This window comes from Theropithecus gelada, chromosome 3 (assembly GCF_003255815.1).
Source record: "Theropithecus gelada isolate Dixy chromosome 3, Tgel_1.0, whole genome shotgun sequence".
Lineage (NCBI taxonomy): Eukaryota > Metazoa > Chordata > Mammalia > Primates > Cercopithecidae > Theropithecus > Theropithecus gelada.
Genome location: NC_037670.1, coordinates 91,272,471 through 91,299,424, shown reverse-complemented (window position 1 = coordinate 91,299,424; position 26,954 = coordinate 91,272,471). Strand labels below are relative to the sequence as shown.

The following is a 26,954-nucleotide window of genomic DNA, read 5'->3' as shown; positions in this document are numbered from 1 at the left end:
TTAGAGCCAAAGGGACTCCTGAAAATTATTTTGTGCAACCCCATCATTTCATAAATAAGTAAACTGAAGGCTCAAGAGGCTAATTGTCTTCCAAGGCTCTAAATGTAGTTACTCTTGCTGCTTTCTAGATTTTCTCTTTGTCTTTGTCTTTCAGCAGTTTGATTATAATGTGACTCCATGTGACTTTCTGCATTTAACCTACTTGAGTTCATTGAGCTTCTTGGATATGCAATTTTTTTTTAATCAAATTGGGGAAGTTTTTACCTATTTTTCAAATATTCTTTCTTTAAACACCTTGGAACCAATGAGTCTTTCAGCCTGTGCTGAAAGGTTCTTTGTGCATGTTGCAGCTTGCCTTCAACACTCAGCCAGTCATTTGACATCTCTGCCTTAGCCTTCACTTTCTGCTTACCTAGAGCCTCAGGATTAGGCACAGATTAGTTAGGGCCTTCTCAGGCTATTCTGAGCAGGCTCACAGCCCTAAACATATGTGTGACCTTCTGGATTCCCATGTATATGTCAGAGGTTTTTAAAGCTCTTCTGAATGTCTTGGCTCTCAGCTAGCTTTTCCTTTAAAGCCTTTTGGTTAGTCTGTTGTTTGTCCCAAATAATATCCCCTGTTTTGGGCATCCATGAAGTTAAAATACTTGCTTCTAATTGTTTTAGACAAACACATGCCCTGCCTTACTTCTGGGAGAAGGCATTTCACATAGGGCTACCTCACAGACTCAGATTAAATATGACAGTTTTATAAGTGGAGTCTTCAGGGAATGATTAATTGGGAATTAGGCTTTGAAAGAGCCTCAACTGTGTTCCACTCCCTCTGGTGGCTGCCAGACGTTGCCAAGAATTCTGGCTGTTACTTTTCAAGGCTGCCACAGCACTGGGGAGTGGAAAATGAGACTAGTAAGTTAAAATACCACAAATCTTGCTGTTCTTACAGAAATTCAGCCATTTTTCTTGAATAAACACTTCCGTGGATTGCTGCAAGCCTTGATTAATTGCCAGAATCTGAAATGGTTGCTTTTGACATTTTTTTCCCCCAGGTTTTTGTTGCTTTTATGGAAGAGCAAAGTTTTGGAGGTTCTTCACCATGTTCAGTGATATCATCTCTTGTTTTTGCTTCTGACTCCGCTTTCTTTCTGAAGCATCATAAGGATTAGAATGACCCTTGTGTTGTGTTGATGAGTTCTCTTTGTGACATGTTGAATGATGCTGTCTGTAGCACATCCAGGAAATGTCTAATTCACAGCTGAGTTTCAGAATCTGGATCTTGGTGTAGTCATCTATTTATAGATGATAGTTAAAACTATTAAAGTGGATTAAATAGCCTAAATAAAGCATTTATAATGAAATAACCAAAGAGCTTCTATATTTGAGTTGATAATTGCTACAGGAAAAAATGAAAAATCACTCATTATGCAAATTGGTGTCCCTATAAATTCATGGTCTCAAATCTCAACCAGTTTCTCAGAACTGCCTATCAATCTTCCTTGTCGGTTTTCTCATTAACTTAATTATTATCTAAACCTCAAGTCTTCTTATATCCCTTGTCACTCCCTTTCAACCTCCCTTACTCTCAGTTTTCTACTTCAAGGAAATTAAAGCACGACTTCTCAAATTATCATCTTTCCTCCGTTATTACAACCAGCCCTACTTATATGTGGATTCCACATCCTCAGATTCAGCCAACTAGAGATTGAAAATTTTTGAAAAAAATAAAAACAATGAAAAATAATATAAATTAAATAATATAACAACTATTTATATTGTATTAGTCATAAAATTAATCTAGAGATGATTTAAAGTATATGGGAGGATGTGTGTAGGTTATATGCAAATGCTGTATCCACCATTTTATATAAGAAACTTGAGCATCAAATGATTTTGGGATCCACGGGGTCCTGGGACCAATCCTAGTGTATACCAAGGGCAACTATCTACTTTCCCCCCCAGGTAAATGATACTGGAGAATTTAAGGTACTCATGAAAAGACTTTAGATATTCCATGCTGCATAGGTAAGAAAGAGAGTGTAGGAGGGACTGATAGACTGGGACTCAGGTAGGGGTGTTGGTGGATTTCAGGAACTACATGGCTCTCAGTTTGAATAACTTGAGTCCTTAGATTCAAAAATGATTACAGTTAACCCTCGAACAACACAGAGGTGAGGCATGTCAACCCCCATGCATTTGAAAATTTGTGTGTAATTTTTGACTCCCCTAAAACTTAACTACTAATAGCCTGCTATTAACTAGAAGCCTTACCGATCACAGTCAATTAACACATATTTTACATGTTATATGTATAATAAACCAGATTCTTAAAGTAAACTAGAGAAAAGAAACTGTTAAGAAAGTCATAAGGAATAAAAAATATATTTACTATTCATTATGTGGAAGTGGGTTTTCATAAAGGACTTCATCCTTGTCTTCAAATTACATAGGAATTTGCGGAGGAAGAGAAAGGATTGGTCTTAGGGTCTCTAAATGCCACACATTAAAAAATGTCCCTTTAGTGGGTTGAATTTTCTTCTAAAATATTGTTTAAATCCTAATCCTAGTATGTGTGAATGTGACCTTATTTGGAAATAGGGTCTTTGCAGATGAAATGAAGTTAAAACGAAGCCATACTGGATTAGGGTGGGCCCTAAACTCAGTAGCTGATGTCCTTATAAGAGGAGAAGACACAGGGGAAAAGCCCAGGCAAAGACAAAGGCAGGGATTGAAGCAGTGCAGCTACAAACCAAGGAATGCCAAGGACTGCCAGCAGTCAGCAGAAGCTAGGGTGAAGCAAGAAAGGACTCTTCTCTGGAGTCCTTGGAGAGAGCAAGGCTGTACTGAGATCTTAATTTTGTACTTCTGGCCTCCAGAACTGTGAGAAAATAAATTTATGTTGTTTTAAGCCACCCAGTTTGTGGTATTTTCTTATAGAAGCCCCAGGAAGCTAATACATTACCTTAATTTGCTCTTGAAATTAATTTTAATTTCTAAATATGGAGATATATTATCAAATGACAAACTTACAAATAGCATTAGTAATTTAAAAAGTATGTTTCATACATTATAGTAGCTTAGTTTTGAGAGTAGCAACTTGAAAAACAGATTTTAGGCAGAACTCTGACAGCTAGATAGCTGACTCTTGATAGGTGCTTCAGATACAGAAAGCTTAGAAGATCTGATTTATTCCACTCATCCATTCCAATCTGTCATTCCATTTGTAATCTCAGCAAATTTTTTCCAAGGGAAATTACTGTTAAGAATATTATAATAGTAAGTAGTGTAATGTAGTTTCTAAATATGAACATTATATTTAAATCCTTTTAAAAGGCTACATTTTCTTAATGTGATAAAGCATGATATTCTCTTAGATATTCTAGACAAAAGAAGCATTTTTTTCCTATACCCAAGTTTATTAAAAATTTCTTTATTAAAAATTACATTGAGATTTTCATGAAGAAATGAAATTTGAAATTTGTTCTTGACATACTTTGGATACTTGTAATGAAGATGTTTTACATACCTTGAGCCATATATTAGGTCAGCTATAATTTGTTGGGCTTTACATTTTTTATAAGGTTATATCATACGTAACTAGATTAGTTTTCTATTGCTGCCACAACAAATTACCACAAATTTAGCTGCTTAAAATAACACACATTTATTACCTCATAGTTTCTCTAGGTCAGGAGTTCAAGGGAGCTCAGCTGGGTGCTCTGCTTAGTTTCTCACAGAGCCAAAATCAAGGCATCAGTGGGACTGCATTCCTTACTGAAGGCCCTGGGGAGAAACTTGCTTCCAAAGTCATTTGAATTGTCAGCTAAATTCAGTTCCTTTCTGTTGTAGAATGTAGGTCCTTGTTTCCTTGCCAGCTGGCAGTTGGGAGCCAGTGTTTACACTTGGAGGCTGCCCACACTCCTTCTCATACTGTCCGTGTGGCCCCCTCCAGCAACAGCAGGGCATGTTTCCCCTCACACTTCTGATCTCCCTGATTCCAGCTAAAGAAAGCTCTTTGCTTTTAAGAGTTGATGTAATTATGCGCTACTGGATAATTCAGAATAATATCCTTATATTAAGCTCCATAACCTTAGCTAAATCTGCATAGTCCCTTTTACCATGTTCCTTAATGTGAGAAACACATTCACCTGTCTGAATCCGAAGAATTCACTTGGAGACACAAAGAACAGCAAAAGCGAGACTTAATGGTGGTCTTGCAAGATCGGGTGTATGGTAGGCAGGCACACCCAGGGCAGTTACAGCAGTTAATTTATTGGTCAAGTATTATGGGGTTACAGTCTTCCCAGACATTGTCTAAGTTTCATTATCCCCCTAATAAGGGTATAACTTTCCCTTCCCCGCTTAAGTTTTGATTTCCCAATAATGAAACTTTCTTCCCTTTTATGGGCTGACCCGTTCTCTACATTCTGCTTGCTCATTGTGACCTTCTAAGTGCATGAGCCGTGTGGTTTGTTACATCCGCAGGCTAGTTGCCAGTATTTAGATTTATCATGCCTTGAAAATAGATCATTTAAAACATTTTCTCACAAATTCCCTCCTCTTTTCTGTTTACTTCCTTCGGTCTCATTTTCGTCTAAATCCTTTTTGTCTTCGAATTGCTCTAGATGTCGTTTACTTTCTCCTTCATAGGAGAGTGAGTTTAATTTCATTTTTAATAGTAGCAGATTGTTTTGCTGGTTATGTCATGGGCATGTGTTTATTAATAGCTGTTTTAATCTCTGTGCTAGTTCCCCCACACAAGGGATAATACAAAATCCCACTGCTATTAAGACTCCTGCCACAATTATGAGAGATGTAAGGATTGAAGCTACCATTCTTTCCATTTTCCAAACCAGTCTTCTAGCCAGCCCATAAATGGGTCGTCAATTCCAGCATTTTCTGCCAGTTCATTGGCCAGAGTTGTTTGTCCTTGTAAAGCTTTTCTGATAGTCCCATCTGGGGCAGTTTTGTTGGCAATGAAAGTACGACATTTCCCACCCAGCATAACACATATGCCCCCTTTTTCTGCTAGTATCATGTCTAGCGCAAGCCTGTTTTCCCAGGCCATTTGGCTGGTGGCATTTAACTGGCTAGCCACCCCTTTTAGGATGTCCCGAGTATACTTGATGAATCTCTGTTGATTATAATAGATGTATGTAGTTAATCCAGTCCTCATTCTTAATAGTTGACCACCAGAAGAGTGCTGACTTAAACGGAGCTGCTATTTGGTTTTGGGCCTTAAATTCATTAGGCACCACCTGGGAATTCCTATAGAGTTAACATATATATTGGGATCAAAAGATATGTCAAATCTCTCTGGTTTTGGTGGCTGTGTGTATTTTCAGGTATCTTACGAAATACCGGAATGAAGGGAATGGCCAACTGGCCTAAGCACAAGTCCCAGTCCAATTGGATGGTAACAACTTATCCTCCTTTTTTCCCATAATACCACCAGACATCAGCTGTGGTGTATGGAGAGCTGAGTAATTGCCATTGCCTGCCTGACTCACCTGTGATGCTTAGGATGTGGGTACAAGTTGAGAGTTCTCCCATGGGCTTATTGAACTCTGCCCCCTGCCTAGAGAGGCAAGAGGAGTAGTTGATATTCCCTGTAGAGAATGAGGGGTTCTGACCCCTCTCTGCAATGCGAGAAAGAGCAGTGACAGACTCTTACAAGTCTCATTTCCCCATGCATCATTGTCTTGGTATAGAGCCAACATGGAACGCATTCCGTCAGTATCATTATTCCATCCTAGGGGAAATGGAACCAGCTGTGCCTGAGGTCCTCCCGCAGCACATGCATAGTAATTACTCTTGTTCAGGGCTTGTACCAGAAATTTGACCCACTCAACCCAGGCATTCACATCCCCATACCCTCAGTTTTTGAGGTTTGCTTTACATCCTTTACCTCAATTATTTTTAGCCTTTTAGGATCATTATTTGGTGGACTAAAGTGTTTACTAAGGCCTGGGCTTGGAGTAGTACCAGGCACATGGAGGGTTGAGTTTTTGATGAGTTTAAGAATAAATCACCCTAGGGGGTCTTTCCCTGTGATGTCTGCCCCTAACCCATATAACCAAGACTCTTCCAGAACTGGGGCCAGTCCATGTTTTCTTTTCAGATTTTTCTCAGAGTTAAGGGTTCCTCAGGTGACCCATGCACTTTCCACTGGTATTTTCCCCACCTTTCCAGGGTCTCTTTTACCAGTCCCTTGACTTGAGTATAGTGAGTCCACCTCATGCAGCTGTTTACATGATTGTCTCAGTGGTCAGGAGCACTTGATAGGGACCTTCCCAGCTTGGGTGGAGCTTGTCTTCTTTCCAAGTCTTAATCTGCACCAAATCACCAGGCTGAAAGTGGTGAACCATGAACTCAAGAGGTGAAGTTTGAGTCAGAAGTCCTTTTAACCTAAGGGATGACAGGGTGGAGTATAGGGCCAGTATATAGTTTCTTTAAGAATTGATCCTTGGTTTCCATAGCCAGAAGATCTGTAGCTCTGCCCAAATACGGGAGCCCATATAATGACTCATAGAGGGACAATTCCAAGTCTTTTATTGGGGCTTTTCTAATCCTAAGGAGTGCTATTGGGGGGCATTTGGTGCAAGGTATTTTAGTTTTTAAGATGAGTTTGATGATATGCTTTGTGAGAGTTTGATTCATTCTTTCTGCCTTTCCAGAGGAAGGGAGATGCCAAGGGGTGTGATAATCCCATGTAATTTGTAAACCTTCCGTAATTCACCTTAACACCCTTGAGGTAAAGTGACTCCCATTGTCTGAATTAATATTTTCCACCAGTCCAAAGCTAGGTACAATCTGTTTTAATATTATTTTGACCACATTTCCAGCAGTGGCTGTTGGAAGGGGAAAGGCTTCTACCCAGCCTGAAAGGTGATCTGCTATCACTAGTAAATACTTTAGTCTTCCTACTTTGGGCATTTCTGTGAAATCTACTTGAATGCTTTGAAGTGGTCTTACTCCGGGAGGTCTTCCTCTTTTCTAATCACCTTTTTGTCTATCTTTTGACAAGTTACACAATTTCCACATGCTTGTTTAGCAAGAGTATAAATCCCTACACACCCATAATTTCTAAGTATTGTATCACACAAACAAAGCCTGGGGTCCCCACTGACTCCATTTGTGTAATATAGATATTAGTTTTCTTCTTAGGGGTTTACTTATTTCAGGAAGTACCCTTTTGCCATCTTCAGTCTGAGTGACCCCTGTCCGGTCTAATTCTTCCTCTTTCTCTCTGGTAAACTGGGGCCTTCATACTAGCTGAGGGATGTCTGGGAGCAGGCTATGTAGTCTAATTTCTTTGTCCAGAGAAGCTTGCTTAGCAGCTTCATCTGCAAGCTTGTTTCCTGTAGCTTCTATAGTGTTCCCTTTCTGATGACCATTTACATGAACTATGGCTACCTCTGCTGGAAGCAGGAGGCTTTCTAAAACCTGTTTGACCAGTTCCCCCATGAACCAGTTATTTTCCCCTGCTATTTATTAGACCTCGCTCTGTCCAGATTTTATCAAAAGTGTATACTACCCCATAAGCATATTTAGAATCAGTATATATAGTGCCTTCTTGGGCTTTAAGGAACTTTATGGCCTGGTTAAGACCATATGATTTACAGATTTGGGCTGACCAGCCATTAGGTAATCTACCTTTCTCACATAAGGAGTGTTTATTACCATCAGTGACAGCATTGCCATCTATCACTTGTCACAACTCATCCACAAACAGCCTTATCCCATCATGTAGTGGAGCTTCCCTAAGGTTTGGTCCTACTTTAGTTTATTATTCTATGATATCTAAGCAGTTCTGGTCTGATGTCTTTGTTCTCCTCTCCTTTCCATAGGAAATTGGCTGCAGTTAGGCAAATATTTATGGTTACAAGCAAATAATTTTTTTTCTTACTAATATGGGTTCATATTTTAGAATCTGAGAATCTGTCCAAACTATCTCCCGGCTCTTGGTTTAATATATTCCTGACCTGGTATAGGGCACTTACTATTAGGGCCCCACCAAATGTTAACTTTCCACTCTCCTAGCAGCAGGGCTGTGGCAGCACTGCTTGCACACATTTGGCCTGCCCCCGAGAGACAGGATCAAGAAGCTTGGAGACAAAAGCAACAGATTCTCTCTTCCCTCTCCAGGTTTCAGTGAGGACCCCAAGAATGATCCACTGTTACCAACAGATGGAATGGTTTCTCTAAAGATGGGAGGGCCAGGACCGGGGCTGAATGAGGGCCTGCTTTAGCTCTTTCACCACCTGAATTTCCTTTGAGGACAATGCAGGGGATCAGGTTCTTCTAGTAACTTGATATATAGAATCTTTGTCTTTTGAGCATATGAATCAAATCATAACCTATAGTAGCCAGTTAAATCTAAAAATTTTTGGAGTTCTCTCTTTGTCTTAGGCAAAAGCAGACCCACTATTCCCAATATTCTCTCTGGGTTTATTCTTCACGTCCCTTCACTAATCAGATGTCCTAAATATTTAACTTCTTTTTCTACACACTGCAGTTTGTTCTTAGAGACTCGCAATCCCCTTTCTCTTAGGAAATTAAGCTTGTGGTGTCTTCTGATACCTCGGCCTTCCTCTCCCCAGAAATTAAAAGATTATCTACGTATTGTAACAACTGTGTTCCCCTGGAAGGTTGAAATTATTCCAGGACTTTTTCTAAGATTTGACCAAATACGTTTGGGGCTTCCGTGAAATCTTGTGGCAGCACAGTCCAGGGGTACTGTTGTTTTCTCCTAGTTATAGAATCTTCCCATGCAAAGGCAAAGAGTTTCCCTACTCCTAAAGTCTAGGGGACATGCCCAGAATTCATCTTTTGGATCCACCACATTGGACCACTTAACGTTCATAGGGTATCTTACTAAAGAGGGTGTAGGGGTTAGGCACCACAGGGTGGTAGGTCTGGACAATTTGATTTATAGCCCTTAGGTCTTGCACCAATCTATACAACCCGTCAGGCTCTTTGGGAGAATTGGAGTATTGTAACATGCAGGGTTCTAATTGTCCATCATTAATCAATCCCTCTATTACCAGTTGGAGACCTTTTCTCCCTTCAGTAGAAATGGGATATTGTTCTCTGCAAACTACTTCTGGTTGTTTTAGTTTAATCTGTAAGGGTGTGATTTTTAACCCTCTGTTGCCTTCCCTAACCCTCACAAGGGGATTAATTTTTCTTTCTTCCTCCTCTGTTAGGAGGCTCATCATTACTTTTATTTGTCCTTCCTCTATTCCTAATCCTAAACCCAATCTCACAATCAAGTCTCGACGCAGGAGGTTAGTTCCTACTTCAGGAACATATGAGTGACCCCTCAGTTTGTTTTGGTCCTGATGTAATTAACATTTTCTTAAATATTAGAACCTGAAATCCCTCCCCTTTTATCCCTGATACTGTCAGTTTTTCCTTACAGAGTACCCCTTGGTGAATTAGGGAGGAGTGAGCTGCCCCAGTATGAATCAAAATGTCACTTCTTCCCTCAGGTCCCACCTTCACATTTATTGAGGGTTCCTGGTGGGACCTACTCAGAAGGAGCTCCTGCCCCCCCCCTCCCCCCCCCCAGTCTTCATCAACCGTCTTGAAGGGTATCACCTTTTCTTTTTTCCATTTAGGATATCCTCTCTTAAAATGTGCTGTCTTTCCACACTTGCAACATCCACTCATAGTCTTAGGACCTTTTCCCTGCATTTCCCTTCTTTCTTCGTGTCGAAGTCTGTAATTCCCTTGTTTCCTAAGTGGGGGATCTTGATGTAACCCTTTTCTGAATACCTCTTCCACAGTGGAAACCATGATTTTTGCTTTTTGTTTCTGCTTCTCTTCCTTTCTCCTTACAAGACCTTCTGAGTTTGCCTCAGTAAATCCTCAGTTGGTTTCTCTTTCCATCCATCAATCTTTTATAATTTTTTGGTAATGTCAGGCCAGCTCTTAATTACAAAGTTAACCTTCAAAAGACGTTGCCTTACTGGGTCCTCTAGATCTAATCTGGAGCATTTTCTCATCTGATCTCTGAGCCTATGTAGGAATGCAGAGGGAGTTTCCTCTTTTGCTTGTTGAATCTTGAATGTGTCCTACGAGTGGATTCCTTGATCCCTTTAATTATCAGTTCCCGAAGGTCCTATATTTGGGCGTAGTCCCTGGGATCATTATTGTCCCATTCAGGATTAACATTTGGAAATTTTTGTTCGGCTGGTGAGACTCCTTGCCTGGGAGGGTGTTGCCTCTCCCAGATGGTCATGTCCACTCTCCTAATCATTCCCCTTTCTTTTCCTATGGACAAGATATTCTTGATGGACATCATTTCAGCCCAGGTATAAAAACTGGATCCTAGGAATTGGTCCAGATGGTCTGCTAAACTGAGGGGATCTTCTGGGAGTGGTTTCATTTTTTTCTTGAAATTCCTAATTTCAGTATAAAAGGAGCATTTACAAAGCCAGTCTCTCCCTGTCCCATGGGAACTCCCCTAAGAGGGAACATGCTAGGTGCCTGCTGTGTGGAAGGAATAGGGAAGTTCTCAATATCCCTCTTACAGTGTTCTAGTTCTTTTCTTAAATTTGGATAAAGATTTAGAGGAACAGTTGATTTAACCTCCATGGTATCCAGGTCTTTCCTCTTCTAACCCTCTTGCTTCCCCTTGACTTTCCTGTCCCCTATTTTTTGAGAGGTATGGAGGGGCATGCATGACAGGAGGTCCCAGGGCTTTTCACCGGGTGAGGGGTTTTTACTAGGCTCTTTTTCTTCTTTAAGCAGGAATATGGGGGCTAATTCCTTGGTCCAGCAGAGAGCATAACCCATCTCTTCTTGTGAGATTGGGGTTTTATTATTCACATAGAGAATTAAAGCTTGGCACACCCAATTTTTAATCTGAGCCAAACTTAGGCCATAGGACTATCCTGGTAAATGTCAGAGGGAGTCTCTTTGGCTCCCTCTTTCCCTTGTCCCCTAGGCCTAGAATTTCGGTTTCCCATTTTCAGTCAGTCTGTGTCTGAGCTTTTCCCTGTGTTCTCAGCACCCCCTACTGGAGGTTTCTTGCACACCCCGAGAATCACTTCATCCATTCTCCCACCATTCTTTGTCCATTTTCCTCATGGGAGAACAGAACCATGGATTGAGACTCTGCTCTTGCTTCAAATCTAGGGTACATCTCAGTCACACTCACTCAACCTCTGAAAATGCCCAACCACCAAGACAGTACTTATAGTCCAATTTTCCTCCCTTGGCTCCTACACAAGGTTGCCTGGTTACTGCAGTGCCTGCTTTTCTCCCTGTGTCACCTCTGCTGCCTCCTGAATAACAGTCTCAGGTTTGTCTGTGGCTTCTGTGGGGACCCAGGACGCCCGGACAGAGCGGGCCGCCTAAATCGGGTGGGACGCCTCTCTCCTCTCAGCTGGAGTCCCACTCCATGCACATACAGAGATCCCAGACAGGCCCCCAGGTTTGTGAGACATACATATTCACCTGTCCAAACCCAAAGAATGGACTTGGAGACACGAGCAATGGAAGCGAGACTTTTAATGGTGGTCTTGCAAGATGGGGTGTCTGGTAGGCAGGCACACCTGGGGCAGTTATAGCAGGTAATTTATCTCCTAGCATGCAGTGCTTACTGCCACCTCCACCCCCCAGGTTCAAGTGATTCTCCTGCCTCAGCCTCCCAAGTAGCCGGGATTACAGGTGTGCACCACCACACCCAGCTACTTTTTTTTGTATTTTTAGTAGAGACAGGATTTCACTGTGTTGGCCAGGCTGGTCTCAAGCTCCTGACCTCAGGCGATCCACCCACTTCAGCCTCCCAAAGTGCTGGGATTACAGGTATGAGCCACCGTGCCCAGCCCAAATACATTTTTTTTTTTTTAAAGTAGGCCACTACCTCCACCTTTGTACAGAGAAATTCCAGGTTCCTCCTGTTGGAACCTAGCTAGACCCTGGAGTAAGATACCAAGACCAGACTTGCCAAGTGTGGCTTCGCATAGAGTTTGTGTCTGACCTGGGGTCAGGGCCTTGTCTACACACTTTTTTTTTTTTTTTTTGAGACAAGGCCTGGCTCTGTCATCCAGGCTAGAGTGCAGTGGCTCACTGTAGTCTCAACATTTGCATTACATGTTGATTTATGTAATTAATGGATGGTGTTGCTTATTATCGATTGATCATGAATCTTGCCACTAGACAAATTTATTCTAATTGTTTATTTTCTCAGATTTTTTATGTAAATAATAATTGTAAATAATAATATATTTCAATTTTTTTTCCTTCCAATGATTGTACCTCATTTCATTTTACTGTCTGATATGTAGGCTTGGTAAGAATGTTTCATATTATGTTGAAAATAGTAATGATATATATAATAGCACTCTTATCTTGTTTCTGATGTATAAAGTAATAGTTCAGAAGTTTCTCCATTAATTATATGTAGGGGTATAGGGTGCCAATGACTTTTAGCAGGTAAAAGAATAAATTTTTATTCCTGGTTTGCCAAGAGTGCTTATCAAAATGTGTTAAATTTTATCACATTGTTTTTATGCTTCTGTTGATCTTTTTTTTTCTCTCCTTTAACTTTATGGGATCTTAAGTCATACAAAGTATTGTATTTTTGTGTAGTCAGATTTGTCTGTTCTCTCCTTTATAGTTTCTAAATAACCTGTTGTACTTTTTAAAGTATCGCCAAGCTCTAGGTTATAGAAATGTTTTCCCTTTTTTTTTTTTTTAATAGTTTTAAATCTTTATAGCATGTATTTTGGTGTGTGGTATGACACGGAGGTGCAACTTCTTTGTGTTACTTCACATGGATGTTTAATACAATATTGTATTGAGTGCAGTGGTCCTGTAAATTTTAATATTTGTTTATAACAATAATAAGGAAGACTAACGGTTTTTTCAAAGGGTATGAAAAAGTAAAAGCATACACGTAAAGAAAAAGAGAATATAAAGAAAAAGAGAGAGTATCTGATGTGGACCAACTTGAGCCTATAGATTTTTTTATTGGTGAGTCAAAAGCAGGGCCAAGAAAAGAAATTATCCAAATTGAATTTTCTTATTGTATTAGTCTGTTTTCACGCTGCTGATAAAGACACAATTCCACATGGCTGGGGAGGCCTCACAATTATGGCAGAAGGCAAAGAGGAGCAAATCACATCTCATGTGGATGGTGGCAGGCAAAGAAACAAAAAAGACACAAAAGCAGAAATCCCTGATAAAACTGTCAGATCCTGTGAGACTTATTCACTGCCGCGAGAACAGTATGGGGAACCCACCCCCATGATTCAGTTATCTCCCACTGGGTTCCTCCCACAACATGTGGGAATTATGGAAGTATAATTCAAGAGAGATTTGGGTGGGGACACAGAGCCAAACCCTATCACTTATTATCCAAGTTTTATCAGACTGGGAAAACAACATTTCAGTCCCTTAAGTAACAATTTTAGAGGGAAGATCTACAGCTAACAGTTATTCATTGAGCACATCAGGATAAACCAGTTAACCGAATTTTGATATGCCTCATTTATTATACACAAAAACAAAATGGCTTTTTTCTTTTTAGTTAACATTAAACTAGCTTTTATTCCAAAACAAAGAAGTTGGTCCAGTAGAACTATGTTATATTTTGAAGAAAGCATATTTAAGAATTTCTTTGGACAACAGAAACTAAGTGTTATCTTATGAAACCTAAAAACTCTATTAAATTCTAAATGTAGCATGTGCCTGCCTCCCATTTTTGCCTTGTAAAGAACTCAGTACACTATTAAATTATTAACTTAGTTTATTTGAAATAGTTCTAAGATATTTCATGCCACCATGATTAAAACTAAAACCCAGGTTAGCAGTTTGGAAGAACAGTGGACATGAGCCTTGAACATTATATATATTTGTTACATCTGATAGAGATATTTACATTGCCTGCTAAAAACCCTCTTGCTTTGTAGATGGGAAACTGAGGGTCCGGTGGCTATTTACTTGCTCCAGCTTTTATTTCCAGTTCATAGCAGAAGCAGGACTTAAACTTCAGGTCTTTTTGTTGCAATCACGTGGTCTTTCTCTTTGCATTGCTTGTTTCATAACATTTTTAAATAAAATATTTTGCAACTAGTGAAACTGTACAAAAAGAAAGATTGTTAAAAATTATAATTTCACTTAAGTAAAATGTGTATAACTTCATTTACTGTTTTTCTATGTAGGTGAAAAGAGATTTGAATGCCCGGAATGTTCTAAAAGGTTTATGCGGAGTGATCATCTCTCCAAACATGTCAAAACGCACCAGAATAAAAAAGGTGGTGGGACAGCTCTTGCCATTGTTACCTCGGGAGAACTGGACTCATCTGTTACAGAGGTGCTTGGCTCCCCAAGAATTGTCACAGTTGCAGCCATTTCTCAAGATTCGAATCCAGCAACTCCCAATGTTTCAACCAACATGGAAGAATTCTGAAAAGTTATTTATAACAGAGACCTCTAGTGCTGCACTTGTTTACACACCTTTGAAATCTGGAAATGGGCTGGTCAAGTGGATTACAGAGTAGGAAATTATGTTTTCATTCTTGGCTTCTTTAAGTATTCCAGGGTTTGGGGTCAACACATGAAGAGTTGAATTTTAAAAAATACAAAAAGTAAACTGATGTACTGGAAACAGAAAAGTATTTCCTCCATACTATAAGTTGTAGTTGTTTGGAAATATATCACATAACCTTTAGACAGAATCTTCCCATCTCTTAATATCATTTGTTAACATGTTTAAAAAGACCTTAGTAGTTTGCAGGCTGGACCTTAATTGAACTTATTTTCTTTGAAAGTACTTTGTTATAAATTCAGTCATAAATAAATTTACGTGTTTTCTTTTTCTCTATAGCACAGAAAACAGATAGTTAACTGATGATAAGGATAATACCATATTTCCTTAGCTTGATTTTTGGAAAATCAACCGAAAATAGTTTTGGCCGTCTTTTCTAAATGTTAGAAATTCTTCAACAGCTGAATTAGGTAAGTTCCAAAACAGTAATCTGAGATACATCTCAGATCTTTATTACCACTACATTATAGTAGTGTGTATGCAGACAATCAGTGAAGTCCAATTACTTTCTCCATTTGGAGACACAAGAGGAACTTAGAGTTAAATCTTAGGTTAAATTTAAGGTTGACACCTTAGGAAAATGCTGGGGAAAAAATGTTAAAACAAAACTCATCATAGCTTCAGAAAAATAAAATGAGGCATCTTAACATGCAATGTTCTGAAGTTAGGATTGATTATATTCCTAACCGTAGGTTGAACCACAAAATTTCATTTAATATGTTTATATTGGAAATATTTGCATAGAGTGTAAATTGTTCTGTAGTTTCGTATTTTGTAAATATGAGTTATGTTGACAATGTGCAGAATTCTTTATGCTTTGACTTGGTAGCCAAAGAAAGAATTATACTTTTTTCCAAGGCCAGCAGAAAATTATCTTTTAACTACATTGTAATTCTTGTTTTCCTCTACTAAAAATTGGCCAGTTCCATTTTATTTCTAGTGCTGTGTTAGAAGGTAATTAGAAATTATAACACAGTAATGTTTTTATGTTACATCAATAACTGAATTTTCCCTAAAAATTAGCCTAATATATAATAGATATATTATGAAGCAAAACTTTTATTTTTGAAAAGGCAGAATAATTTTCAGTGAAGTAAGTGACTAAAGAAAAAAATATATGGTTTATGCAAGGGTCTTACAGGAAAGGGTCTTTTTTTTTTGAGATGGAGTCTCGCACTCTTGCCCAGGCTGGAGTGCAGTGGCACGATCTCAGCTCACTGCAAACACTGCCTCCCGGGTTCAAGCGATTCTCCTGTCTTAACCTCCTGAGTAGCTGGGATTACAGGCGCCCACCACCACCACTGGCTAATGTTTGTATTTTCAGTAGAGATAGGGTTTCGCCATGTTGGCCAGGCTGGTTTCAAACTCCTGACCTCAGGTGATCCGTCCACCTCGGCCTCCCAAAGTGCTGGGATTACAGGCATGAGCCACCGTGCCCGGCTAGGAAATGGTGTTGTTAGGAAAGATGGCCAAAAGTTTCATATGAAAAAATCTGGATTATACCAGTAACTTAAATATTAATAAGGATATTTTATGTTTTAAAAAAGTATTTACACAGAATCATAATCAGTGAAATTGACCATTTGAAAACTAAAGTTTTTACCTACCTGCTCAATTTATTAACATCATTACTTTGGGGACTGTTTGAATATAGGTACGTGTTTTCTTGTGCATTCTCTATAATTTCAGGAAAAGTACTACTCATGCGAATTATCTTCCAAAATTGTGATGTTTCTTGTATTTTTGATGAAGGAGAAATACTGTAATGATCACTGTTTACACTATGTACACTTTAGGCCAGCCCTTTGTAGCGTTATATAAAACTGAAGGTCTTTTGTGCTTTCAGTTTGTATAAAAAAGCTTTGAGATTAAAGGAAAAAAAATTTTTACACTGTGGTTATAAATTTCAAGTTTCTTAAAGCTTTTGTAGACTTGTAACAGAGTCTTTAAATTTTAGTTGGATTTTGTAAATTGTTTTGTATATTTTATTTAATGTACTCTTAACAACTGATGTATCTGGCTTTAAAACATCAGAATTGGTTTGTTGTTTTGTTTGGTACAGAGGAGCATTTGGTAGTGTTAATTTTAATTTTATTATATAGGAGCTGAAACATCAAATATATATTTTATCTATCATTATGCTACACAATCAGTGCTATAAATTTTTTTACGCAAAGAAACTTTCTTAATGTTTTAATCATGTTTCCTCAGAGTGACACTTTTTGTTGTTGTTAATACCAAGTATGAACACTCTGCATCATTATTCCATGAACCAGTTCTAATGCAAACCTATGTATGTCCATTAGAAATGAAGTTATTTTTTAATCAACAATGAGGCCTATTATAAATTTATCAAATGAATCTGGATAGCTTTATAGCATATAAAATATGTTAATTTGTGTTAGCAGGTGCACATTTCACCACTGAAATTAGAAATATTTTGACAGTCTGTTCTGCATACCATTCTGAGTCTACTTTTCTGTCTTTAGAAGAATCGTAAATTTCAATGTCCTTTATTTGACTCAGTGGGATATAGCTGTTATAAGTAATAGGGCACAGATGTGCAGTAGAGTCTTGTTTAATGGCATTTCACTGTTCATTCCCTTTACCACCGTTATAAAACTTTTCTTTATTGTAATTATCAGTGCAAAGCTATGTATTTATCATGGTAAAACTCCAGTGTTAGAATAGTTTTTTCTTACAGTATACTTTCTTTGGTTAGGTTTGTGTATGTGTTGCTGATTACATTAGAACTTGATGTTAAGTCATTATTTATCACACTCTCATGAGAGCAGTAATAAAAATGTGTAATCTAGGAGAAAAAGTTAATTTGTCAAACTTAGATAAGCATGATGTTTAGGTCCTATTTTTCAATTTTATAACTGTTTTATTGCAACAATATTTGTATTTAAGTCTCCATTTTAATGCCTTGTGGTGTTTTTTTATGCATGTCACTAAGTTGTCATCCCACATAAATTGATGTGCAGCATAGGGTATTAAATCTACATAATGATTTTAAAACAGAAATAGTTGATGGTAAAATGTAAATGTTTTGCAAAAATTCCTTATAAAAAGTTTTGTAGTAACATTTCACTTGTAAATTTTTTTTGTAAAAAAAAAAAGAAAATGAAAAAAAAAAAAAGAAGAATCCAGAAAAAAACCTGTTTCCCATATTCTAGAATTTAGACAATTATTCTGCCAGCAAAGCCTCTGGGGCTGTAATTGACATTTTTACAGTGCTGATTTGTATAAAATTTGTTTTTTGTGGATTTGGAAATAAAATCATGTACAAGTTGTTGCCTGCAATAACAATTGCAAGTAACCTATTAAAAATTCCCTTGAGTTTAACATGTTTCATTTAATTATGTATACTATAAAACAGCAATAAATTATTTGAACTATCAACCTTCTTATCATGAACACTGGAGAGTTAAATGCTTCTCACTGGAGAACACATTGGCAACCCTTCATAATTCCTCGTATTGAGATCTGGTCACCATTTATCTGAACATACCGCCAAAGAACACCAATTCAAATTGCATGTTAATTTGTAGCCATTGCTCTAGACATTTATGGAAATTAAAATTTGATTTAGAGACACTTTTTACTTAAATATTTTAAGCAATCAATGTTAGGAAATTGTAGGAAGACCTGAAAACGAAAAACATAATTAAAATATTATTTAAGCTCACAGAATCACTGAGAAGCAATATAGGCCACATAGATGCCACAAAGACGACAAGCAGAAACTGTCTTTTCCTCCTGAGAGAGCCCTAAAAATCTCATGAAGACCTTTAGTAACGTGATGAATACATTATTGTAACAACTTCAGCTAACACATTTCCAAACTCAACAGCAGATACAGACATAGCAAAGCGAGGGTTTGGTGGCCAGGGTGGCGGGGGTAGGATGTTAGGCCACAAGAAAAGTACTCTGGCCCACTGACAGAAGACTCCAAAGACTCTAGGTTTTAGGTAGTAAGCAGGGGCTATAAGGTGTTTGGATAGAGAACCTTGTACAGCAATGTCCTAAAGGCATAGTTATGTTACAACTTTGTAAAATAATTTGTTAATAACAGTGACTGAATCAAAGAATTTGTTACTCTGTCAAATAAGACAGGAATTGTCAAAGGATGTTTTCTATCCAAAGTAAAGATACACTTCAATTACCTGAAAAATTCGCATTAGAAAGCATCAGGATGATATTCTATAAAGGGGTAATGCAGGCCAGGCATGGTGGCTCACGCCTGTAATCCCAGCACTTTGGGAGGCCGAGGTGGGTGGAACACGAGGTCAGGAGTTCAAGACCAGCCTGGCCAACATGGTGAAACCTCATCTCTACTAAAAATACAAAAATTAGGCAGGCGTGGTGGTGCACACCTGTAGTCCCAGCTGCTCAGGAGGCTGAGGCAGAATTGCTTGAACCCAGAAGGTGGAGTTTGCAGTGAGCTGAGATAACGCCACTGCACTCCAGCCTGGGCGACAGAGCAAGACTCTATCTCAGAAAAAAGGGTAATGCAATTAGAAAACTTCATTGTGTTTTTCAATTTTTAATACAGTTTGGTTCTTGTACTTTTAGGAATTTCAGCCACATGAACAAGACAATCATAAAGAAAAAGGGATAAATCATCTTAAAAATTGACAGCTGTTGGTGTAGTAAGTTAGGAAAGTTGAAGTAGTGCTAAAAGCAACACTAATAGGGTGTGGTTTACAATGCCATTGGTAATGACAACTTGATAGAAAAAATATACAGTATTTGTTTATTTTTTAATTAAAAGTTCAGATGCTTAATGATAAGGGTGCAGAGACTTTAAGTGTCACAGCAAATTTGAAATACTTTATTCCTTTGTGAATCTGAATAATATATTGCTATATTTACTGCCCGAACAGTAATGCCTGCTTAATATACACACAATCAACTTGTAATTCGGTAGCAGGACTTTAAGGCATGTATTTTCCATTCTTTTAAGATTGACTGATTAGCATAAACTTTGGTCTCTGTTACTCTTAATAACAGGTGGCAATGAAATAATTTATTTTTGGATACCTGAGAGTAATCTCAAGTAGAAATAGTGGAAGGAAGGGAGGGAGGGAAGGAAGAGCATAAAGGCCTATTTGTAGTGCAGAGGGTTGATCTCCCTGGTTAATAGCTAAGCACCGTGCCAAGAGAGATCAACGGAGAGTCTTGATGATTTCAGGCTGGATTCCTGGTTCAGCCACTTAGTAGGCACACAACCGTGGGAAGTTATTGAACCTTTCAGCACCTCTCTTTTTCTACTTCGTAGAATAAAAGAGCAATGCTTATTAATGTTAAGCATTATGAATGATACATAGGTCTGTTAAGATCAAATAAGAAAACTGTATTGAGTAACACATAGTTGTGTTTAATACATTGTTATTAATAAGTTAACCCAAAAGGCAGAGGGTGTCTTAGTCCATTTGGGCTGCTATAACAAGATACACTAGGTAGCATATAAACAACAGAAATTTATTTCTCACTTCCGGAGCCAGGAAGCCCAAGGTCAAGATGCTGGCAGATTCAGTGTTCATTCACTGGTTCATAGATGGTGACTTCTAGCTGTGTCTTCACATGGTGAAAGGGACAAGACAATTTTCTGGGGCCTCTTTTGTAATGACACTAATCCCATTCATGAGAGCTCTACTATCATGATCTAATCATTTCTCAAAGGTTCCACCTCCTAATATCACTGGCAATATTATTGGTAATTGGGTTTCAACATGAATTTTTGAGAGGCACAACTGTTCAGACCATAGCAGAGGGCATGGAATAGTTCCCAGCTGGACCAATGCTGAAATGTCTTGAAAATGGGCAACAATACATCAAAAAGTTAATTCTCAAGTCCCATTTTTAAAATGAAATTTCAGTGGGAATTTCCAAATTCAAACGTATTTTTCTCAAACTGTGAGCTACTTTGCCATACTCTACCTCAAAATTTTATGACAGTCTTTTTCCAATTCTAAGAAAAATTAAAGGTTTAAATCTTTCTTTCTTTTTTTTTTTTTTCCTTGAGACAAGGTCTCACTCTGTCACCCAGGCACACACCACCATGCTTAGTGGGTCTTGAACTCCTGGGTTCAAGCGATCCGCCCCCCTCTGCCTCACAACGTGCTGGAATTATGAGCATGAGTCACCGCGCCTGGCCTATTTCCTAATTTTTAAACATTAATTACAATTATTATTTGCCTACCTCAAAGTGATAGCAGAGAAGCAAACCAGTGAACAAGAAGCAAACGAATTACTGAAAAACAAACAGCTGCTCATATGTTGTTCACTAACTTTTGTGGATATATGTGTGGATGATTTTCTATATTTAAAAGCATTCTCTATATTTAGAAATATATTTGTTAAATAAACCCAGGCATACAGGGCAAAAGTACCCCTCTTTTCAGCTACCTACCAAATTACAGCCACAAAAAGAAAACATGCAATTTGGTGTTCAAAAGTTTCTTAGACAACTTCCTCTCAGACTTGGTTCAGAAAAGGATAGTAAGATGCTCTACTTTTACTTTGCTTTTTAGATTCTTTGTGAAATAAGATAGGATATAGAATAAATGTCTAAACTTATAATGCCCTGCAAGGCTGAGGCATCTCTGCTGGCTGTAGCTTCAGTTGTCCATTTGTCCAGTTACAGCCTTCTTGCCCGTTTAACTCCTACCTTTGCTTCAGATCCTGTTCTTAACTGAGCTGCTCTCCTCATTCCCAAGCTCACCTTTGTTGGAGATGCTTTTTCCAATTAATACATTTATTGAGCACTTATTGTGTGCCAGATTCAGGCACAAGGGATGCCGTTTTTCTTTCCTATGCTAACTCTGCCTTCTTGCATCCCAACCTCAGCTGGATTTCTGGAGTTCCTTGAGACCCATTTGCCCTATGCCTAGGAATGGGCAGGTCAGCAGTTGCAGAGATACTGGAGTCCATTCAGACCATATCTACGGGGAGGAGCCCAGGCTCAGGTAATCTGAAGCGAGTTAAGATAACAGGTTTCAAGTCAGGGTCAGGGACTTAAGAAATCAGATGTGAGTATTAAGATCAGACAAAAGCAAATTATAGGGAAGAGGAGGAAATTAAACGAGCAGTTGTCATAAACGCCAGTTTGTCTTTGAATCATGTCTTTCTAGATGGTTGGCTTGGTTCAAATTTTGTTATTTATTATCCTGCTATGAAGTGTGGTTTCATAAATATTTTATGTATAGTAGTAGTATTTTTTAGATGTTTAGATGTGGAACCATAATAAAGTTATATTTTCTGCTGGTAAAATTGTTCCTTGCTTGTATAATATTATGCTGGAATTAATCACATCAGTAATTCACGGTGCTATGTAAAGGGTATTATGGCTTCCAAGTATTTGGTCACCTGAACAAGTTTGAAAATCACTGTTGAGTGCTGGGCACAGTGGCTCACACTTGTAATCCCAGCACTGTGGGAGGCCAAGGCGGGTGGATCACAAGGTCAGGAGATCGAGACCATCCTGGCTAACACGGTGAAACCCCATCTGTACTAAAAATACATAAAATTTTCCGGGCGTGCTGGCAAGCACCTGTAGTCCCACTTACTTGTGAGGCTGAGGCAGGAGAATGGCATGAACCCAGGAGGCAGAGCTTGCAGTGAGCCGAGATCGCACCAGCCTGGGAGACAGCGAGACTCTGTCTCAAAAAAAAAAAAAAAAAAAAAGAAAGAGAAAAGAAAACCACTGTTGAGGAAAATAATCTAATGGCAAACAACAAGCTAGCTGAAAAAAAGATTCCAACCCAATTCAGTAATACCGTAAACGGTTACCACTTTAATGTAACTATTTTATGTTTTTGCAGCTCTTTACGTTAGCTTATTCTTTGTCAAGTTCATATATATATACATGAAATATATGTGTGTACATGTTAGGTGGAGCTTCATATATGTTTATAGTTTATAAGTCAGAATTAAATTTATGTTACTATGGTTTGGCATTGTAGTTGCTTATTCTCACTGTCCCTAATTATGTGGACAGACATAAAATTGTTAGAAAATTAAACCCTATTCTGATTATCATTTATAACTTTATTTAAATTTCTTTTTCTTTTCTTTTCTATTTTTTTTTTTTTTTTTGAGATGGAGTCTTGCTCTGTTGCCCAGACTGGAGTGCAGTGGCACGATCTTGGCTCACTGAAACCTCTGCCTCCTGGGGTTGCAGTTCAAGCGATTCTTCTGTCTCAACCTCCCAAGTAGCTGGGAGTACAGGTGCCTGGATAATTTTTGTATTTTTAGTAGAGACAGGGTTTTACCATTTTGGCCAGGCTGGTCTAGAACTCCTGACCTCGTGATCTGTCCACCTCGGCCTCCCAAAGTGCTAGGATTACAGGCGTGAGCCACCGTGCTTGGCCTAAATTTTCATTTTTATGGAGTAGGTTATGACTAGAACAGAGTTTTGGGTTCTATAGAAAAAAACTAATTTCTCCTTGTGTTGCTCTGTTTTTCACAATATTGTGGATGCCAATTTGAACTAAAAGTCTATGTAAATATGTCCACCAATTTGATAAATATGTCCACCAATTTGATAAGTAGCTGGAAGTACTTTTATTCTTGTGTCCAATTATAAATGTAAACATGGACCTAAAGAAAAAAAGGGCAAAGCTAGAGAACTTTTTAAATTGACCATTTTGCAGATATGAGTAGTAGTCTATATTTTTAGGAAAAGTGTTACCTTGTTTTAAAATGTTTTTAAATATTAATTTTTATTAAACCATCGTTTGTTTGAATCCATGGTTTTGACAATTCTCTAAAGAATTAGTGCTATGTGAAAAGAGATGATAATCACCAGAGATTATATTCAGAAAATATTTGTCTTCAGTTTATATATTTTGTTCTAATAGAAATATTGATCAGATTTATTATTTAAATATTTATGTCTCTTACTAAGAAAAATATAAGATGTCATTTAACTCTGGCATTGTTCAGAATACTTCCAAAATAGTTATTTTTTTAAATCAAATAACTCTCCTGCTTGAGTGTTTTTGTGCCTGAAGTATAACTAGGTTTAAAATACATCCATTTTTTGAACCCAGAGGACATTGCTTTGTTCTTAAAAATCTATAACAATCAGTCAAAATTTAGACATACTTAGATATCAAACTGAGAGGTACAAATTCAATTCAAATTCCATTCATTCCCCTCAAACAGTAGAATATAAAAGCAATGATTGGTTCTCATTATTATGAATACAAGAGTTCTATGGTCTGAATGTTTGCATCCCTCCAAAATTTGTATGTTGAAACTTAATCTCCAATATCATAGTATTAAGAGGTTGGGTCTTTGGTATCGGATTAGGTCCTGAAATCAGAGCCCTCATAAATGAGATTAGTGTACTTGTAAAGAGGCCCCAAAGAGTCAGCTAGCTCTTTCTACCATGTGAGGAAGCAGAGAGAAGGTGCCATCTGTAAACCAGAGAATGAGCCTTCAGGAGACACCAAGTCTGTGGGCACCTTGATCTTGGACTTCCCAGCCTCTAGAGCTGTGAGAAATAAATTTGTTGCTTATTAGTTGCTCAGTTAATTGTACTTTTGTTATAGCCGCCCGAATGTACTAAAACAAGGAGTAACAGTCAAAATATTTAATAAGGGACACAGCACAGCATTCATCAGTCAGAAGGGGTGCTGGACATAGTAGTGGAGGAAGGTCCTAGAGCAATTTCCCTCCCCTCCCCTTAGTTGCTGGGTTCTGGGGAGGTCATGGAGTGTTAGTATGGGAATCAGGAACTAGAAGTTTCTTGTATGGAATTACCTCCTTGTATGGAATTATCTCAATATTTTAATAACCAACCAGTGTGGTTATACTGGTGTCCCAGAATGTGCACCCTGAGTAGGTGTGTTTATTCTCTGCCCATGCTTCAGACTTCCAGTATGTGGGTTGAAAAACCCAATCCCACAACCATTCTTTTAATTATTAAGATAATAAAAAGGCCCATGTAGTTACATAAAGATTTTGCTGAGACACATGAAAATCAAGGGAAAATGGAAGTGGTAAAGTCATTTCACTTCAGGATACTTAAGACTGACTCAAAAATTCCTGTAAAATGTATGTAAGACGCAGTTTCAGTGGATTATGATACCTCAAACCATCTTAAAAGGCAAATCAGAGAAAGGGAAATGATTACAGCTAGTTTGTTATGTCAACAAATGTGATTACTTCCTAAACTGTCTTTTCAGTGATTTTTCAAAAACGTCTGTTAACTGTATTTATTGAATATAAGACACAATTGATTATTTCATATGCCACTAAAAAACTCTGCCAATTACACTGTAATCCACTACTTTAATATCATTTAAAAGCTTTTTTAAACTTATGAAAGAGCTGTTAGACTTATTGGTATATTTTATCATATATAATTCTTTCTACATTAGAAATACAAGTGAAATATATTACCCAAAGCAATCTGTGGATTCAACGCAATCTCTATCAAAACACCAACGACATTCTCACAGAAATCGAAAAAAACAATGCTGAGATTTGTATGGAACCACAAAAGACCCTGAATAGCCAAAGCAATTCGAACAAACACAACAAAACTGGGAGGCATCACACTACCAGATGTTGAAATATATTACAAAGCTATAGTACCCCAAACAGAAAGATACTGGCCTAAAAACAGTCTGTGCAGACCAATGGAACAGAATAGAGAACCCAGAAATAAATCCACATATTCACAGCCAACTGACTTTCAACAAAGGCTCCAATAATATTTAACTGGAGGCCGGGTGTGGTGGCTCATGCCTGTAATCCCAGCACTTTGGGAGCCTGCAGTGGGAAGATCACTTGAGGCCAGGAGTTCAAGAACATAAAATGGGGAAAGGACAGTCTCTTTGATAAATGGTACTGGGAAAACTATCCATATGAAGAAGAATAAAACTAGACCCCTATCTCTTACCATATACAAAAATCAACTCAAAATGGATTAAAGAATTAAAGATAAGACCGACAACTGTGAAATCACTAGAAGAAAACATGGGGGAAACACATCAAGCCATTGGTCTAGGCAAAGATTTTTTGGATAAGACCTCAAAAATACAGTTAACAAAGCAAAAATAGACAAATGGGATTTTATTAAACTAAAAGGCTTCTGCAGAGCAAAGGAAAACAATTAACAGAGTGAAGAGACAACCTAAAAGATGGGAGAAAATATTTGCAAGCTATCCATGTAAGGGATTCATATCCAAAATGTGTAAGGAACTCAACCAACAGCCAAAAAGCAAATAATTTGGTTTAAAAATGGGCAAAATAATCTGAATCGACATTTCTCAAGAGAAGACATACAAATGGCCAACAGGTGTATGAAAAAAAATACTCAACATCGCTAATCATCAGGAAAATGCAAGTCAAAATGACAATGAGATATCATCTCATCCCAGTTAAAATGGCTGTTATCAAAAAAACAAAAAATAACAAATGCTGACAAGGATGCAGAAAAAGAAGGCCTCTTATATACTGTTGGTAGAAATGCAAATTAGTACAGTCATTATAAAAAACAGTATGGAAGTTCCTCAAAAAACTAAAAATAGAAATAGCATTTAATTCAGCAATTCTACTACTGAGTATATATTCAAAGGAAAGGAAATCAGAATGTTGAAGAGATACTTGTACTCCCATGTTTATTGCAGCACTGTTTACAATAGCGAAAATATGGAATCAACCAAAGTGCCCATCAATGGACGAATGGATAAAGAAAATGTGGTATATATACACAATGGAATATTATTTAGCTGTAATAAAATGATTTGTAATTTTTGGCAACATGGATGATCCTGGAGGATATTATGGTAAGTGAAATAAGCTAAGCACAGAAAAACACTGCACATTCTCACTCATATGTGGGAGTTTAAAAAGTTGATCTCATAGAGAGGAGAATGGAGGTTACCAGAGGCTGGTGGGGGCGCGGTAGAGGGTTGGGGGAGGGATAGAGAGATTGGTTAATTGATACAAAATTAAAGTTAGGTAAGAGTAATAAATTCTATAGCACAGCAGAGTGGCTATAATTAACAATAAATTATGGTATATTTTAAAATAGCTAGAAGAGAGGATTTTGAATGTTCTCTACACAAATAAATGGTAAATATCTGCAGTGATGGATGTGATAATTCCCCTGATTTGATCATTACACAATACATACAATTATGTCCCAATTTAAAATATATACATATATAAATGAAATAGTTTCTTCACATCAGTGACTTTTTGTTTGTTTGTTTGTTTTTGAGACAGAGTTTCACTCTGTTGCCCAGAGTAGAGTGCAGTGGCATGATCTCAACTCACTGCAGCCTTGACCTCCTGGGCTCAAGTGATCTTCCTACCCTAGCCTCCTGAGTAGCTGGGACTGTAGGTGCACAACACCATGCCTAGTTATTTTTAA

The 26,954-nt window shown here is 37.9% G+C and overlaps 1 protein-coding gene across 3 annotated transcripts in view; it reads left to right on the top strand.

Annotated features, from left to right (window-relative positions):
* The window catches only part of SP4 (Sp4 transcription factor), an 83,356-nt gene extending 65,690 nt beyond the window's left edge, over nt 1-17,666 (top strand). For all 3 annotated transcript variants that reach the window (XM_025379785.1, XM_025379786.1, XM_025379784.1), the window contains exon 6: nt 14,172-17,666. In XM_025379785.1, the coding sequence (XP_025235570.1) occupies nt 14,172-14,419 (248 nt within the window). In that variant the 3' untranslated portion in view covers nt 14,420-17,666. The remainder of the gene's footprint in view (nt 1-14,171) is intronic.
* Nucleotides 17,667-26,954: the final 9,288 nt, after the last annotated feature.